The 19,600-nt window shown below is 39.6% G+C and overlaps 1 protein-coding gene across 4 annotated transcripts in view; it reads left to right on the top strand.

Annotated features, from left to right (window-relative positions):
• Positions 1-19,600, top strand: part of snx1a (sorting nexin 1a) — a 94,593-nt gene that overhangs the window by 53,001 nt on the left and 21,992 nt on the right. For 2 of the 4 annotated variants that reach the window (XM_048256496.1, XM_048256497.1), the window contains exons 8-15: positions 5,418-5,493; positions 8,668-8,781; positions 8,933-9,026; positions 9,169-9,374; positions 12,317-12,460; positions 12,647-12,727; positions 12,894-12,965; positions 13,054-13,129. In XM_048256496.1, the coding sequence (XP_048112453.1) occupies positions 5,418-5,493; positions 8,668-8,781; positions 8,933-9,026; positions 9,169-9,374; positions 12,317-12,460; positions 12,647-12,727; positions 12,894-12,965; positions 13,054-13,104 (838 nt within the window). In that variant the 3' untranslated portion in view covers positions 13,105-13,129. Of the gene's footprint in view, positions 1-5,417; positions 5,494-8,667; positions 8,782-8,932; positions 9,027-9,168; positions 9,375-12,316; positions 12,461-12,646; positions 12,728-12,893; positions 12,966-13,053; positions 15,163-19,600 lie in introns of those variants that run through there. The other 2 variants (XM_048256498.1, XM_048256495.1) reach the window with 1 other exon arrangement.

Here is a 19,600-nt window from a genome sequence, read left to right as displayed (position 1 = left end):
ACAAATTCAACAACCTGAACTTCCAGCAACAAACAGAGGGAAACTAAGAGTTCAGCTTGATAGACTACGAAACACTTGAAAAAACGGTACAGAATCTCAGCTCTTCCACATGTGTCTTAGACACTCTGCCTACCAATTTCTTCAAAACTGTTTTTCACCTCATTGCGGCGGATGTCCTTCAAATTCTAAATGTATCACTGCTGTCTGGCACTTTTCCTAAGTCACTGAAAACAGCTGTTGTAAAGCCACTTCTCAAGAAGAATAACCTGGATGCCTCCAAGCTAAACAATTACAGGCCCATATCCAATCTACCTTTTATTGGCAAAATTATTGAAAAAGTAGTCTTTAATCAATTAACCACCTTCCTAACATCAAATGGGTATTTTGATTACTTTCAGTCTGGTTTTCAGGCAAATCACAGCACTGAAACAGCTCTCATTAAAGTTTCCAATGACATATGCCTCAACACAGATTCAGGTAAAACATCAGTCCTAGTGCTACTGGACCTTAGTGCAGCATTTGACACTGTTGATCACAATATTTTACTACACAGACTAGAACACTGGGTTGGATTTACAGGCATAGTTATCAGCTGGCTAAAATCATATCTACAAGAAAGGAGCTTCTTTGTTGCCATCGGAAACTGTACCTCAACACCAACGTCCTTGACCTGTGGTGTTCCCCAGGGGTCGATCTTGGGGCCACTATTATTCAACCTCTATACACTCCCACTTGGACAAATCATCCAAAAGAATTTGATTTCATATCATAGCTATGCAGATGACACACAAATTTACTTAGCTCTGTTACCAAACGACTACGGTCCTCTTGAATATATGTGTCAGTGTATAGAACAAATCAACACCTGGATGTCTCAAATTTTTCTTCAGCTGAACAAAGAAAAAACTGAAGTAATTATATTTGGTAAAAAGGAAGAAAGACTTAGGGTTGCCACTCTCCTTGACACAAAAGGGTTGAAGGCAAAGGATACAGTTAAAAAATCTTGGTGTATTAATTGACAGTGATCTAAATTTCAACAGCCACATGAAAGCGATAACTAAATCAGCTTTTTACCACCTCAAAAATATTGCCAAACTCAGAGGGCTGATGTCAAAATATGACTTAGAAAAACTCATTCATGCATTTATCTCCAGCTGGGTTGATTACTGCAATGGACTGTTCACAGGCCTTCCTAAAAAGACTATTAAACAGCTTCAGGTGATACAAAATGCAGCAGCTAGGATTCTAACAAAAACTAAAAGAACTGACCACATTACTCCAATTTTTAAGTCCTTGCACTGGCTTCCAGTAAGTCACAGAATTGACTTTAAAGCACTATTGCTTGTTTATAAATCAGTAAATGGAGCAGGACCTAAATACCTGTCAGACATGCTTCAGCAGTACACACCTTCTCGTCCTCTTAGGTCCCAGGTGAAAAACCTGCTAGTAAAACCTACTGTTAAAACTAAACATGGTGAAACTTTCGGATGACATCAAAAAGGCCCCAACTGTAGCCAGTTTTAAATCTAGACTTAAGACCAAACTGTTCTCAGATGCTTTCTACTAACTGTGCCTTGTTACAAATTCTGAATCTGCCTTGATAATTATTCTACCTTGTCTTTTATTACTTTTTTACTACTTTTGCCTTTGTTTTTTGCTTACTAATTATTCTTTATTTTTAAATGATTTTACCTTGTGTTTTATGTTTTCTTTTTATTATGATATTTACCTTTTAACTATTCTTTGACTATATTGCCTTTCTATGCTTTTATTTGTTATTTTTGTTTGGTTTTGTTTATGTAAAGCACATTGAATGACCTCTGTGTATGAAATGCGCTATATAAATAAACCTGACTTGACTTGACTTGAGTTGCAAGAGTAGAGGATAGAGACAAATTGACAGGCTTGATCTATTTCTACGGAGAGAATGTGCTGGACTGAGCGCCTGTCGTATTTTGCTTTTTTTTTTCTTTCATTATGATAAAACATACTATAATTAATGAATACATGACACAATTAAACAAATTGTTTAATTGTTTTAACAATAGGAACATTTGTTACTCCGTTACCAAGTATCTCCGTTACCATGACTTATGAAACATATATGTCTTAGAAGCACATCAAAACTAGCCTGACGATCCAGACCCACATGAAGATGTAGGGTCTGGGAACTCACCATTGGCAGTGCTAAATCAGAGGAGCGGGATGAACAATTGTCTTTCAAATTCCCTCTACACGTAATAGGATAACGCTACAACTCATGAGTCCCATGCGTTTTCCCACCAGCGGAGCTAGTTGGTTAGTTGATCAAACTTTTGGCAAACTTAACAAAAACCGTTACAACTCTGCCGTCAATATGTTAAGCCCGTCCACCGACTCTTTATACCCACATACGATGTGATTGGCCTGACCCAGTGGTTCTCAAACTTTTTCTTTCATTCCCCACTTTGATCAAGGGGGCATTTTCGAGCCCCACCTGTCCCTCATCGCTCTAAGAAAGTGGTAGGTCAAGCTTAAAATTGTCAAATTTATTGAAATAATGACAAGTTCTAAATATATCCTCTTCAGTTAAAGCTGGTGCTGCAGATATAATAATAAATAAATACATAATGTGCCATTGTAAATTAAACACACATATCTGTTTTCCAGCAACATATTAGGAAGCATAGGCCAATATTTTACAGCATTGTACAATATATTCAATGAAATACCAACATGCTGCATTAAATGGATCCATAATCCAGTCATACTGAGCACTGCTGGTTGGGAAATATTTTTGAAATAAACTTTGCAGGGATGTGATGTAGGCCTACTGTTTAATGATCACAAGAGTGGCTCCCGAATCAGACGTTTCAGCGATTTCACTCAGATTCTCAAAGGCATAATAAGATCGAGGCGCCTGTCCCATACCTCAAGTTTTTTGGTGAATGCAGTAATCTTATCTGCTAGGTGAGGTTGGTGCTTGTCTTTGCCTTGTAACTGGAGATTTAACTCATTGAGCTTTCCAAATATATCGCTAAGATAGGCCAGCTTCGTCAAGAAATATTCATTAGTGAACGTGCTTGCAGATTCAAACATGCGCATAGATTTCTAGGCTACATCAAAACTAGTCACAGTCGCAAAAGTCTTTGTTCATAATATAGGAAACAAGTGTAGAAACACTTCTATATGAGTTTTTTTAATGTTATATTTTGAGAACCGCATGTTGATGATGTTGACTGATGTTAATTTTCTGTAACTCCATTACCGAGCACTTTCTGGCTTTAAAATCATATGAAGATTTAATTTCACCAGACCATTTTGTGCTACTATTTAAGTACATGTAGGCATATACAAACTGACATATTGTTCTTAAATTTTGGTTCAATAATTGCTGAGTGGCACCAAAAAATCTAGGGGGAGTGTAACTCTAACTGTGATCTTCCCCTATAGTTACAGGTAGTCTTTATAGTTATCGTTCCTGGCATGAGGTGATTACAGTAGTTGACATCACACAATAGTTGACACGTATTTAAGTTATCTGATGTTGTGAATTTTTTTGGACAAGAAGGCCAGGCCTACAGTGTGACTGACTAAAAGATAAACCATAAACTGCTTCTTGTGAAGCTGCAAGACGAGGTGAAAATGTACTAACCAGCTAGTTAAAATCCTGATAAATTTAATCAGTGGGTAGTATGGTGATAAGAATACTAAAAACTCTTGGGAACACATAAATTGCTCAATAGTTTCCGGGTTGGTTCTGAACAATATACCCTGCCAATTGTAGTACAATGTTTGTTACCCAAATATTGTCTTGTCTATGCAATTAGTTAAAGGAATGTTCCAGAGCAAAAACAACCTAGGGTCTATTTCCAGAAGCTAACAGGTTCAAACAGTTGTTTGAGAGCATCATTATGCTCATTCTGATTAATTGGTGCAGTATTGAGCAAGACAAAGTGCAAAGGGCACAGACACATGTCAAAACCAAACTCTATTTTTCAACACTGCTGCTACTATTTTGACCCTTTGATGCACCGTTTCTTGTCCTCAAACTGCCACAGACACTTCCTAGTAGGCTTCTGCCCATAGACAGTAAAAGATACTGCCTAGCCAGTAGTCATGGAGATAATAAACACCAACGCAGTTCTGACCTTGTCTGAATGGTGCTATAAAGTGCTGTGGACACCAGCGCCGACATGAGTGCAGCACACTCCGCTTTTGACATTCAGTTACATTAGATTCTATTGTTCTTAATACAACTCCGCACACCAGTATCGCACTTGTCGCTGCTGCCGTGTAAATAATGATTCACTTCTATTTTGTCGTTGTCGCTCCATACAATCCATTGTTCATCCAGTGTTTGCCAGTTAAAAACGTTGGCGCTGATTTGCGTGGCAAGTGACAGTGCAGTCATGTCGGCGCCGGTGTCAGCTCAGTCGACATGGAATTAAAATATCACCAAAGCACTTCAAGTTTAATCTACGAGCTAAACATTGTTTACACTTTACAGGTGAACTGAACATAGCCTAGTTAATGGAGATAGGCTATTTCTGTTTATTATGCACTTCATTGAAATGTGCTGTAGGCCTAGGCTACATTTTGTACATGCACTTCTGCATATTTCTCAATATGAAAAGTTCCTTATTTTCAACTGAACTCAAAGATAATAAATGGAGTATTTTTTGTTTATTATGCCCTTTATAACGTGTACATTTTGTGCATGCACTTCTGCTGTAGCATTTATTTCAGTTTATTCAGCTAGTTCTGAAGAAGAAGACATGTTGCCTCGGGCCTACTGTCTACATCTTTTGAAATTGGATTTAAAACTAGAATGCATTTCCGGATGGACCTGCGAAGTGTGCTTGCTTGGTGCATTTCACCAACGTGAGCAGTCAGTGGAATACGCTACGTTGAACTTGGCTTGATCCAAGGATTCTAACAGTGCCTTTCAGTGTTGGAGCAGTGGCAATATCTCAAAACTATTATTAAAAATGTTACAAGTATGCAAATTCATATATTTATGGGAAAGTATGTATTAGTGAGCTGTTTTGTTCTAAAGACATGCAAGGTATTCTGGGCCATGTAATAGACAAGCAGTTGTTGCCAGAGTTAAGGTTCCTCATTTCCATACTCATGAAAATGAATAGGTGTTTCTGTAAACTTAGGGATGTAGTGGTTAAATTCAGAATTCTGTGACCACGGTGAGGTGGACTGAGTCATGCGGCTATTCAGAACATATTTGATGATGGTGGAGGTTATTGTCCAATGTTTGTTGAAGAAATCCCACACACTGTCGTTTACGCATGCAAATACTTCACACAACGTTTCGGTCACACATACCTTCCTCACCTGAGCCTTTATCAGCTCCATATTTCTCTCCCAGGTTTCTTAAAAGTGAATGAATACCTAGTCATATCAGCTCCATCTGTCTCTCCCAGGTTTCTCCAAAGGGTTTTGTGTCATCCATCACTGTTGCAGGACCCTGATGTAAGAGAATTTCTTGAAAAAGAGGAGGTAGGAGTGGTTTTTAATTTTCTCACTTTCCTTGATTTTTAAATCTTGACTGAAGACAAAACTGTTCTCAGTTCATTCTCCCGATCTGATCTGATCTAATGCTTATTCTGATCTTACTTGTTATCAGATGCACTCAGTGTTTTATGATTTTAATGCATTTTAACTCTATTTTAATTTCATTTTCATATTCTTATTCTTAGATTTTTTAAACAAGTATTTTACTCTTTATTATTTTACTCTTATCATTTTACAGTTATTCTTTCACTCATGGTTCTACTTTTTATTTACTTTTGTCTATGTAAAGCACATTGCCTTGGTGTATGAAATGCGCAATATAAATAAACTGGACTTGCGTTGATTGTTGATCACTGGGGATTTGCATCATATTGAACAACATATTTTGGTAACACTTTACTTGAAGGTTTCTACATAAGAGTGACATGAGACATATATAAGAGTGACGTCATAACTATGACATTAGACTGTCATGAATGTGCCATAAACATTATAAACAAGTTCGTGTTCGTGTATAAACAATAAACGTGTTCGACTTGTCATTAAGTGTCATTCGGTTTTTGTCATGACAAGTTGACATTATTTGGGTTGTCTTGATTATGACAACTTGACATTAATCAAAGTGTTGAAGTTGTCTTGGTCATGATAAGTTAACATTAAGGCCCCTATTTTGCACCCGGCGCAAAGTTTATTTTCTTATTTTGCACGTCTATTTTTTAAACAATGCGCCCAGTGGTGCGGTAACTAACAACCTAGGGAGTGGCCTAGTGCATTGTCTAAAAATCGCTATTGTACACCACCTAAAATGCATTATGCCACTGACCAAGAGAAACCTGGTCAGAAGTATATGGCGAGTTGTTTTATGTTATTTTAAGAGTGCATTGTCAACAGTCATATTGGCGGGTGCACAGCGCACCATCCTTCTATCCTCCATGAACGTGCACCAGCGCACATCCATGCAAAACATTAGAAATTACACGATTAGGCTACAATGGGAAACATAATTAGAATAAAGATATTACGAAATGCATTTCACAATGCATTTGGAAGTTGGTAATGACTGTTAAAAGTCATTAGGCGCAGCTGAAGACTCACTATCACGAGATATAAGCAACTCCTCTGCAGGATAAACGTTTTAGATAGATAGATAGATAGTTACTTTATTGATCCCCAAGGGGAGATTCAAGAATTCAATAAATAAATTCAATTCAATAAATTCAATTTATTCAGTCATTCGAAAAAGTGTTGCTTTTTCCAGCCTATGTTTTCGATGGTAACCCATTGTCAGTCAATAGTGAAAGTAACTTAATGCGTAGAACTGCCTTGTCGTTGACTGACACCATGGTGAAGTTAGTTTCACTTTGCGAATGAGTTCAAATAATAGACGAGTGCAAATGCATAAAGGCTATGCTAGATTTTAGTGAAGCATGGTTTATGACTGTTCCATACGGTCTCGCAAGCAGACTCCTTCAAATGCGCCGTTGACTGTCAAAATACCGATGCATTCTTTGACGTCGCACTTTGCGCCATTAAAGGGAATGACAGATGTCATTCTCATTGGTTTAAGTGATGTTACGCCCCAAACACACCCATGACTGATTAAGAAACCTAGGAACACCTTGTTGCGCCATGCACTCGACGTTTGATAACGAAAACACTCCCAATGTGGACTGAACATCCTACTAAATTTGAATAAGCTTTTGACTAGTGACGATGCGCTTTAGACTGTCATGATAGGGCCAAAAATTTGTTTGGAGTGTCCTTATTAAGACAACTTGACATTAAACTGAATTTTTTTTTATGTAATGTCATATTTATTTTTTGTATTGGTTTGTCTAGTTAAATGTTTTCCCTATTTATTTACGCTATTTTTGATAGTTTTCGTGTTATTCTTAGTCCTTTTTACTTCTTCTAAGTCAGCTGATGTCGTTGACATTTGTCAATTGGGAGCTTGCTATGGCTAGCTTTTGCCCTAGCTTGGCATCGGACATCCTTCCATCTATCCGTGAGCGGTGCAGCACTTCACTGTCTGGTCGAGGGGATCTCTCGGGACAGCTGGACGGTCTTAGGCTACTCTGCGAAAGATCTGCCGTGGCCGCCGAGCTGTTGCTGACCTGCGAGCTGCCATGCCAACTGACTCTGACATCCTTCCATCCATCCGTGAACAGTGCACTTCACTGTCTGGTCGAGGGGATCTCTCGGGACAGCTGGACCTAGGCTAGCTACTCTGCGAAAGCTGCTGCCAACTGCAGACTAACGTTAACGGTGAAGAGCTGCAATCTCACGGAGCAACAAACGGTCGCTGTTAAGTCCACCGAATTGCGGATCTACACGATCGCCCAGTACTTTGGACTGTGCTCCAGTCATCTCCAGACTGCGGTCTACAAGGCCTAGCTTCTAACGTTAACGTTATCTCTAGACTGCCAGTGACCGGGTTGGTCAGTTGCTAAAGAACTTTGTTGGCATTGCATCGGTTGTGAAGACACAGCTCTGTGCGCAGTTTTCACGGATCATCATTGCCCTTGGACATTTTCAGCTGGTTTGGAAATTGGACTAATTTTAAAATCACTTTTCCCCCTTTTTAAATATATTTTCTTTTTTTATTTGTTTATTTGTTTTGTTGTCTGTCTTGTATGTGTTGGTGTCACGGGTACGCTGGCGACTCGCGCTCCGTCCGCATTTTTTTTGTATTTGTTATTTTTTAAATGTATTTGTCATGTCTTGATGTCATGGGTACGCTGGCGACTACGCCGCTCCATCCGGCAGCGTTTGTCTTGTTGTTATGTGTCTTGTTTGTGGAGCGCTTTGGGTTGCATGTTAAATGCGAAAATAAATCTGACTTGACTTGATCTGACTTAAACAGGATGACATTACCAGAGGATGTCTTTGTCATGACAATGTGACATAAACAGAAAGTCCACCTCCACCTTCGGTGCTGGGCCCCTAGTAATCATTATGTCAACATATTATGAATACAAAAAGAGGTGCATTTTCTGTTTATATTATGTTCGGTTATGTACAGTTTTACCACCTCGAACATGCAATTCTTTCTGTGAACCGTCCATTATCCCTTACTTATGTTATATATGGAGGCTTTTGTCTGTGGTTGGTTGTTCTGACAGTTGCCAGTTTCATAAGCTGATTTTTTTATTTCACCAGTTACCCAGGGCAGTGAACACACAAGCATTCAGCGGCGCTGGCTTCTTAAAGATCATAAACAGAGCCACAGATGCTGTCACCAAAATGACCATAAAGATGAACGAATCAGATATAGTATGTAAGATTCAGCTCGGTTTTTATACTGTTTTCCTTGAAATGAACATTTAAACACATGTATTTTCCATCTTGAGCTTTTTGTGGTTCACCTGTGATATTGGACTGTTGATGGGCTACTTTGTTAGTATTTTTCCTTGTGCTGCTCCAGTGGTTTGAGGAAAAACTTCAGGAAGTGGAGGGTGAGGACCAGCAGCTAAGGAAACTTCATGTCTTGGTGGATTCACTTGCCAATCATAGAAAGGGTGAGAACCCCAATTCTCTCCATTTCAATGGTAGCGAAAATGCTGTTAAGAACACAGAGTACAAAATGAATCAGTAAATGAGTAAATCATTTTAGTCTAGACTGTTTGGTTGAATAAAACTTGTGCTTTCTTCACATATCAGACTTGTCAGCTCATACAGCGATGTTTGCCAAAAGTATTGGGATGCTGGGCAGCTCAGAGGACAATACAGCTCTTTCACGTGCTCTCTGTCAGCTGGCGGAAGTGGAAGACAAGATTGAACAGTTGCATCAGGAGCAGGCTGGAAATGATTTCTTCATTTTTGCTGAGTTGCTGGCTGATTACATTCGTCTACTGGGAGCAGTTAGGGTATGAATAATCGTCATTGACACTAACGTATGGGACGCCACTGAAAACTCAAAAATTATTAGAAATATTATAGTTAAGCTGGGCATACACTGTGTGATTATAGTGATGTTTTTGTTATAATACCTACTCACACTGTAAATTTCATACGACGTAAAACCAAAGGTCACATTTTATTTGCTCACACTATACAGTCCAATGGTTAGCTACAACTTGACTGCTCACACTATTCATGTGAAATAAACTCGTTGGACCCACCAAACCTGGAACTGTGTGGCTGTAGTTTGACACCCCTGGTCTAAGGTCACTCTCACTCTCCCTTGCTAAAGCGCAAAATGGTTTAGTCCGCCTGCACAACGATTCATATTCGATCTCATTTTGTTTATGTAGTTGAGCATCGCTAGTAGGTGCAATGTCTTTCACCAAGAAAGCCAAGTCAGGTTACCAAAAACAAATTTACAACCCTGTGAACACTTTTACAAGTTTCGATACAAATTTCCAAACAGCAGAATCTGACGTTCGATCGAATCGGCGCTGTGCAGATCTGGCTAAACGTAAGTCATGTTTGTATTGAAAGATTCTGCCGGATCTGAACAGCGCTGCAAACACGCCCGATACCGGACCATAGTAACCACGTTATTTAGCATAGCAACCACCATATGTACCCATATGTACATAGCATATCAACCACCATATGTACCCATATGTGCTTACGTCCAGTTCTCCATTAGTAGAATTTTCAAATAACCAGAGGTGGAAAAAGTACTAAAATATTGTACTCAAGTAAAAGTACCAATACTTTGATGAAATATTACTCAAGTACAAGTGAAATTACCCATCTGAAAATGTACTCAAGTAAATGTTACTTAGTTATTTTTTTTTTTTTTGGGGGGTTGTGAGCCCCCATGTTCATGTCCCAGAGTGTAGCGCTGTAGCTGCCTGGGTGCCTTAGCTGCTGGCTGCAGAAACTCGAGCTAGGTAAAACTGATTGTTTTCGGGGGGGTTTTCATACCAACAGGACTTGGTCACCTTGAGAAACGGAGATCTATGTGAAAGAGAAAGAGTTTGAGCAGCAGTTGATTTTCAAAGTTAGTTGCGCTCATCCTTGCACTTATCCTTGCTCGCTTTGCAGTGAACAGTAATCCAGCACAACTGAAAAGCTGCTCACAGGCAGCACGCACAGGCCCATGTTGAGTTTCAGAGAGAAACTCTATTTGGAAAGGAGTTCAGCAGATCCAAGGGCGTCGGACTGGGGGGAAAGTGGAACTGATTACTAGGGCGCCAATGGAGGAGAGGGCCCTTGAAAAGTCTCGAATATATTTTATTTTACCTGAATATTTTCATTTCCAAATTAAATGTCAAAATCAATGTCAGAGGAAATGTAAAGTTTGACTGGATTTTGTATACAAAAAATAGTGAAGACTGTCTAAGGCAGGGGTGTCAAACATAAGGCCCGGGGGCCAGATGTTTTGGGTAGGAAGGGAAAATTAGTAAAAAAGATATTCACATCCAGTTGTTTTCAACAATGTGTAATAAGCAATATCTCTATGATAGGATAAATTGATTACTATAACTACAAACCATCCTCAGGAAGGAAAAAGCGTAAAAACATGGAAGTAGAGTATTTTAAGAGAGAAAGAGCAGTATATGACATCAGTGCATTATTTGTACTTGTTTGCTCATAAGTGATATCATCAAACAACACTCCGATACCCATGCAGAAAAATGATAATGACGCCCCCCCAAGAGGTCTCATTCCAATAAATCCAGCCCACTACCTAATATGAGTTTGACAACCCTCGTCTAAGGTCACTTTCACTCTCCCTTGCTAAAGCGCAAAATGGTTTAGTCCGCCTGCACAACGATTCATATTCGATCTCATTTTGTTTATGTAGTTGAGCATCGCTAGTAGTGGACCGCTAATTGTTATGCTGCTGGTGCAATGTCTTTCACCAAGAAAGCCAAGTCGGGTTACCAAAAAACAAAGGCAAAAGTAGGAAAAAGAGAGAGATCAAAATGAGGGGAAACAACTGCTAATAAACTTCTTTTCAAAGAAAGGTGAGCACAAATGTTAAAACACGAAACCCCACTGTAAATCAGGTTTTTAGGCCAAGTATACATACAGTATACAAGGAATTTGGTCTCTGCATTTATCCCATCCGTGAATTAGTGAACACACAGAGCACACAGTGTTTAGTGTTTAGTGTTTAAAATGAACTGAGACAACCCATTGAAAGAGCGGAAAATACAATTTAGGTTACACAAGAGGTATCTTGTGATCCGCCTCGATCTTTCAGAAAGATTTGGCACCAGCTTGATTTGTGCCCTATGGTAGACTACAGTACATGCTGATCAATTTTTTTTTTTTTACTCAGTAACTTCACTCAAAATGTAATCAAGTAAAAAATAAAATTTGCAATTTTAAAAACTACTTAAAAAATACAAAATACACAAAAAAACTACTCAATACAGTAACGTGAGTAAATGTAATTCGTTACTTTCCACCGCAAATAACACGTCAGTTTACAAGAAATATCTATTTGTTGTACTTCCGAAAAGATTGGGTTTAATACAAATTGTATACTAATCTAAGTTTTAGACAAATTTAAGTGTAATTTCTCTGCTGGTTAGGACCCTTGGAAGTCTGAAGTGAATGGGAGGTCCCCAGACCCATTCTCAACCACAGATGAGATTTGAGTATCGGTCCGGTGTTAGCCAGGCTACTTCAGGGGTGCAGCTCTGTCTGTCACTGTATAAAATGTGTCTCATAAAGGATAAGGTTGTGGTGATTTTGGAAATCACAGACAATGGGAGAGAGTTTAGATGGATCTGCGAATACAAATTCAAATGCATTTTCAGATTTGTCTGGTTATTATGCAAACATACAGTTAGTGAAATGATACAAAAGTAGTTATTTAGTGCATTTCTGGTCTGTTTTCTATCAGGGGTGTTTTGACCAGCGCATTAAGATGTGGCAGCGCTGGCAGGATGCTCAGAACACACTTCAGAAGAAACGTGAAGCTGAGGCCAAGCTGTTATGGGCCAACAAGCCAGAGAAACTACAGCTAGCTAAGGATGAAATTACAGAGGTGACATTCTGTACTCTTACATTTTATTCTGCAGAGGTCAGGCTTTGAAATGCTCATATAATGTACACTAAATGTAATAAACTGCTTTGAATTCAAAATATTTTTAGATACTGTATTTTATCAAGTGAGAAAATGTGACCACACATGTAAACTAACACAGTTTCTTTGTCTGTCCTATATTCACAGTGGGAGGCAAGGGTGACTCAGTATGAGAGAGACTTTGAAAGGATTTCAGTAACTGTTCGAAAAGAAGTCATTTGGTTTGAGGTGTGACTATGATTTCTTTAAGAAGTCATTTACTTTGAGGCATGCCTCTAATTTCTTTATGAATATTAATATAACTCTGATTTCTTTATGAATGGTATATATCTGTCTGGTATTAAGTAAACACTCAGAAAGGGGCAAACTATAAATTATTGCATTTCTCCAACAGAAGGAAAAGGCCAAGGATTTTAAGAAACAGATGCTAAAATACCTGCAGGTCTTACTACATTCACAAGAACAGGTATATTGGTTTGTCAATGGAATACATAACATTGCATAGGAGGACTACATGTGGTATAGTTGAATTGTATTTTTCTATTATTTTCCAGCTGACAAAATACTGGGAGTCATTCCTACCAGAAGCAAAGGCCATTGCTTGATGGTGCATAAGTCGGAGGAGAAGAGGTTCTTTTACAATTGTTTACGTTTTGTCTAAAAGCAGAACATAAAAGAAATTAACACAAACAACCAGAGATGTCTAGCACACATAGGTGAAAATGCTCAGCACTGAATTGATTTTTTTTTGTCCCATACATATTAATATTTTATGACAAAATTGTGATATTTTTGGTCAAAATGACAGATGGAAACTAGAGAAAAACGTATTTGTCTCCCTGGCACAATGACTTGGCAAACAGGTAAGGGGTAAAAAGGCGAGTACTTTAGAAAGAAGAAAGTAGTAGAAAAATAAAACCAACCACAATTAGGAGGGTTCAGGGGCATGTTCTTCTGGGAAAAAAAAATAAAACATATTTGCTTTACACACTTATTTCTAGTTATTCTAGATAAAGAAAAGCTGTATAAAAACACATACTGTAAAAGGAATCAATAGGGCCCAGAGCTTGATTAGCTGGGAGTACCAGGGCCCAGTTGTTCAAAAAATGTAATCCGGATTTGGAAATTCCATGTTTTACTATTCAAGACCAGGTAATCCGTTTTTCTTTTACCTCAGCTATTTTGGATTGGATCACCCTTGATCCACATATGAACTTTTTGGATGGAAAATGGAACGCCCCCTGAAGTTGTAATCCTACTTGTCAGCTCATTCAAACCCCAAGTACCCCCCGAGTTCAAATTTCCAAGATAGCTGCACCCATTTAACAGTTAATGAGAGCCGTACACTGTTCTGTCGTATTTGCGTTTTATTACATCAGTTGTAGAAAACAATACTGTCCAACTATGTTGGTTCAACCTCTATGTCGCTAAGTTGTTGCTATGCTGCTACAACATTTGTTTGTGTAAAATACTACTACTAATAATAATACATTTTGCTACCAAATGGTAGCATTTTGTTCTTACAACTTGTTAACAACTGAAACGCATCCAACTCGGTTTTACATGGATGTGACATCATAATTAATTAATCAATCAGAATTAATCTGCTGTCAATTCCATCATATATTCCAGGATTGTATTCCCAGGAGTGCCCAACACCCTTAGTTCTGAACAGGGCATTTAGTTCCATTTGAAATCAACGTTTGGTGGTGCCAGCCATTTACTCTTCCCTCACATTCATTAATTTCACCGTGGTCTCATAGGCAACAACAAAACAGTTCTACACATAGCTATTTACTTTCACTACTGACTGACAAGGGGTTACAATCAAAAACATAGCCTGAAAAAAACAACATAATGTTAGAATGACTGAATAAAAATCCTAAGGCCGGCTGCAGACTGCCGGTGTGGCGTGAGCGTGGCATGTCTATTGTGTGTCAGGTGCCAAATGTCACATCAGAAATGTGTCTGATGCGGCGCTACGGCGGCCCTCCTGCCTATTGAAACATCTTCACTGTCTCTTTTGAATGGAAACGCTTCAAACACACTTGCGTGTCGCGTAAAAAATATGCGCCAGTCCTATTTCTAGCATGCACACGTTTTCAGCGCGGCTCGAGCCGCACCTGAGACGTGCATGTCATGTAGGCAGTGTGCAACCTCTAACCTGTTAACATGGAAACCGAAATGAAAACGGACACGCCACGCAGCTGACATGCTTACACCACACCGGCAGTTTGCAGCCGGCCTAAGGTTATTCATCTTTCAAAATAGCTGTGCTTTATATGCGCCTTTTGCCTAACACCATGTTTTTCTTGATCAGTGGCGTTTTTAGTGGGTGTAAGATAGCATTTTTTTTTTTATCATGCACCTGACCACACCTATTTTGTTTTATTCACATGCCCATGGGCACAATGTTCAATTTAACTGGAGTGCATGGCGAACAATCCATCATTGCCTTGGGTGTAAGATAAGACTTGCGTTGCGCTGGGTGTAAGATAGAGCCCTAAGGCTTGGTATTGGGATAGGCAATTTATGTCAATTTGTTAAATGTTTGGAAAAAGGGAGTCATGGATCTATTTATCTGTCATTCCAACTTTGTATGCCTTTCAGAATAATGTCAATGAAAATTGCAAATAAATTTGAACTCTTTGTGTCATCAAAAAGCAGATCTAACTTACTTTGTGGCAGCTGGCAGCTAGCTAGCTTGTTAGCTATGGATATAATGAATGGTTTTATGAAGTATAGGAGTCTCTTGTTCCAACTCTGTTAAGCCTAATACGTTACCTTACTTTGCATCTATCCAGTTGGTGAATCTTCAAACCATAATTCTCTTGAAGCACATATATGAAGCATATGGTATGCATGATTTGGTGATTGGAACATGAATTCTACTCAGTGGTAGTTGGCCAGATAACTACTAGGCCACCCTAGTTCACTTTTAATAGCAAGCAGAAATGTCAAGCTAGCAACAGGTCATGTTTACATCACCAGCAGCAAGATGGGCTGCTTCACTGATTACAATAGACCTATGAATTTTGCCTATAAAAAAGAACCGAAACGGCCATCTTTGCCCATATAAGGAGATCCGGTTGTTAATTGAAGCTAATAATAGCAAAAATCGAAGTGTGCCGCCTTCACGTACCGGAGATCATAGTATCCACTCGAAGGCAGAGGACAAAAGTGTGTTCAGGAAAACGTCTGCATTTCAGACTTTTTCATCCCCGCGAGAGTTTAACAGGTGTGATAATTCAAAATCCATATGTTATTTTCCCATTGGAAAAATCGCCAGATACAGGATGTCAAAGATGGCTGCTTTTTTGTAGGCGAACTTCAGAGGTCTATTACTGTTATTATTATGTGAAGGAAGACTTACCCTATCTCCTGTTGCTGGCCATTTGAGCAAGAATAAGGTTCAAGGGAATGTTCTAATGACAACCATTTGGACTCGAGTCAATTGCAGTCAATTTCACCCTGTCTAGCGAAGCGGTCATATAAGGAAGTTTTTTTTTCATCTACTTCCTGAATTTTTGGTCAACGATACCCGGGACACCGAACCACCGGAGCACATGAAATTTGGTGGGTATGTAGCCCCACTAGACATTTTTACGGAAAAATTTCGTTTCGTCCCCGGGGCCCCGTGCTGGGCCCCCGAACCACAAAAAAAGCAGTTTTTCCTAAATAACTACCTGAACCGTGGCTCAAGGGCCCACATCAACCTGGCCCATAATCACTCATTTGTGATTCGCACCCCCCCGGTAAAAAATTAAAATGCAATATTATTCTGCTTTAATCGCCCCTATCTTCAGTTAAGATGTTCAGAACTGCACCAAATGTTATGTGTATGATTGACCTGGCATTCTCTGGGGGTATGCCAAGTTTCATAGAATTTCATCCATGGGGGGGTCTAAAAAAATTAGGTTATGTGTACATTTAGTGACTGTACATGGCGGTGCACACATATACACATGCACACACACACACAGGCACCCACATACTATCGGTATTAGAACGGCCAAAACATAATTACAAATTCAGTAGGATTAAAAGAAAGCCAAAATAAATATTCATCATCATGGCTGGATTTCCAGTATTGGCGATAAGTAGTCGTTTGTCCACTAGATGGCGCATCGTTGCAGTGAGACGTAATTTTATTGGAAGTTAAAAGTGGGTTGGAAAAACAATGGACGCTTCCTACAAAAACTGTAATTTACCGCAGAGAACATCTAATAAGGATAGGACGATGTTCACATGAAATGTAATTCCCATTTCTTCTTGAAGCCGAAATAAATCTGAGGATGTTTATCGGACATGCTTGGTTTTTACTAGGGGTGAACGATTTTGGAAAAAAATCTAATTGCGATTTTTCTCACCAATATTGCGATTGCGATGCGATTATTTTTAAGCTCTTTATCTTCTGTCTTATTCAACAAAGACAAGCAATATATTATTCTATAGTAAGACCAACACAAAATTAGATAAGTTAAACATAAACTGTTCTTTCCTGGAGCCCAGGCCTATGTTATGATGGCATTAGGTCATTGAATAAGATTGATGAATTAAATATTTTTTATTTAACTATTTTAATCACATTAGTAGACCTATATTTGTTGAACTTCCAGCCTTGTAAACATTTAATGATTCTGATTCGTTTCTATTTTGTTTCTATTTCATGTAGATATGACCTTCTTTCGTTAGTTAACAAATACATGTACTGGCACTGACACGGCTTCTTGAGGAGACAGCACGTTCGGGTAGTCAGGAGGGTTGGGCGTTTGCACACTGTCCTGTGAAAGTTCGCGTTTAATCACGTTCATTGGCCCTTTCTTTTTTTGTTTTTCTTTTGATTTTGTTTGTTCTTTGATTTGATTAGAGTAGGGTTAGGCTGTGAGTGGAGAATTTTGTGAGGGTGTCGGCCGACGGCCTATATAGGTCCGGTATACAATACTCTTCTTAGTTCTCCGCCATGGCGGGGAGGCAGAGAGAGGATAGTGATGGTATGGAGGGCATAGAGGTGGATAGTCAGGAATGGCGGTTGAGGACATTGAAGAGGTCTAGAGAAGAGGGCAGTGAAAGTGACAGGGAGAAATGTTCCTTTGTGGTTGTTAGGTTTGAAAATGGTGGCGTTAAAAATATGGATCCGATGAAATTGACGAATGTGCTAAAGAGTCAGATTGGGATAATACAAAATGCTAGAGTGTTGGAGGACGGTAATTTGTTGATTGGATGTGTGTCTGAGGAGCAGGTTGTGAAGGCTGCAATGTGTTGGGAAGGCGAAAGTTGTGAAAGTGGTGAGAGTTGGTAGTGAAGGGAGTAAAGGAGTGATATACGGAATTCCTCTGACAATGTAGATGGGTGAGTTGGTTAAGAATCTGAAAGAGAAATGTAGGGCTGTTGAGAGTGCAACACGATTGACTAGGGGAGCTGAGAAAAAGGAGACAGAGTCGATTTTGATTCATTTCAGTACTAGAGAATTTCCCACTGAGCTCTACTTGGGTTACATGAGATATCGAGTGAGGGAGTTCATACATAAACCTTTGAGATGTTTTAAATGTCAGAAATTTGGTCATGCTGCTAAGGTGTGTAAAGGAGTGCAAACATGTGCAAAATGTGGGGGAGCTCATGAGTATGGACAATGTGGTGAGGGAACGAGCCCAAAGTGTTGTAATTGTGGAGGGGCACACAGTGCAAAGTACTGGGGCTGCGCGATTATGAAAAGAGAAACTAAAATTCATAATATGAAGCGGAAAAATAAAGTGTCCTATGCAGAGGCGGTGAGAAGAGTTGACCAAGCCGGAGCTGCTGGTAGGGATTTGCCAGTGGTTAGAGGTGGGGCGGGGAGCACTGTGGTTCGACCTGTGAAGGAATATGGCTGGGGGGAGAAAATGGACCTGGTAACGTTTATTGCAGGGGTGATCAATGCGGCAGCAGAGGTAAAGTCGAAAACTGAAAGGATCCAAATTATTACAAAGGCAGCGGTTCAGCATCTGGGTATGGTGAGACTAAAGTGGGAGGAAGTGAGGGATGGTCTCTGTGTGATCCCTCCAAGCCAGGAGAGTGTAGGCCAAGGGTGAACACTTTGCTCTCATGATTATTTTACAATGGAATGTAATGTAATTGATTTTGTTTTGTTTGATTACATAATTGTTAGGAGGGATAGGATGGACAGGAGTATGTGGTGGTGGAAATATGGGTGGGTTCAAGGAAGATGGTCATCATAAATTACTATAACCCTTGCAAACGGTTAGCTCTTGGTGAGCTAGTGGAAATTGAAGGACAGGATAGGGGAAATGTGGTTTGGACTGGAGACTTTAATGCTCATAGTACTTTGTGGGGAGGAAGTAGCACTGATAGTAATGGTCAGGTGATTGAGGAGCTGCTGAGTGAAAGGAACTTAATTGGTTTAAATGATGGTAGGGGCACAAGGTTTGATGTTAGAACGGGGCATGTGTTGGATCACACTCTCACATCTAGTGGGTTAGCATCAAGGTGTGAATGGGAAGTTCATGGAGACAGTACTGGGAGTGATCATTATCCTGTTGTATGTACTTTGGATATTGATGTCAGCTTTAGGCCAGGTGGGAGGGCTGGGAGGTGGGTTTTTGAAAAGGCAGATTGGGAAAGATTTAGGGACTTAAGTGACCTGTTTCTTAGGTCTGTTCCAAGCACGGATAATGTGGAGGGGCATGAGGGTGAGTTGTGCCGAAGGATTTATATGGCTGCCATGGAGTCAATCCCAAAAAGTTCAGGGAAGATGGCTAGAAATGCAGTTCCTTGGTGGAATAAGGAATGTGAGAATGCTGTGGGAGCCAGGAAAAGGGCTTTTAGACAGCTGAGAGGGACACATAACTATCAACATCTGATTGAATATAAGCAGGCACAGGCTGTAGTTAGGAGGGTCATCAGGCGAAGTAAGAGGTCTTACTGGAGGGATTACTGCAGTACAATAGGTAATAGTGTGGATATTAAGGAGGTGTGGGGTATGATTAAGAAAATGGAGGGTAATAGGAGGGGGTGGGATTATCCATTTTTTTCAGATGGTGACCTGCTGGCTGTATCTGATGCTGAGAAGGCAGAAATGATGGTGAGGACTTTGAGCAAGGT

The sequence above is a fragment of the Alosa alosa genome, chromosome 11, assembly GCF_017589495.1.
Source record: "Alosa alosa isolate M-15738 ecotype Scorff River chromosome 11, AALO_Geno_1.1, whole genome shotgun sequence".
NCBI classification, from domain to species: Eukaryota; Metazoa; Chordata; class Actinopteri; order Clupeiformes; family Clupeidae; genus Alosa; species Alosa alosa.
This window is presented reverse-complemented; position numbering and strand designations above follow the sequence as displayed.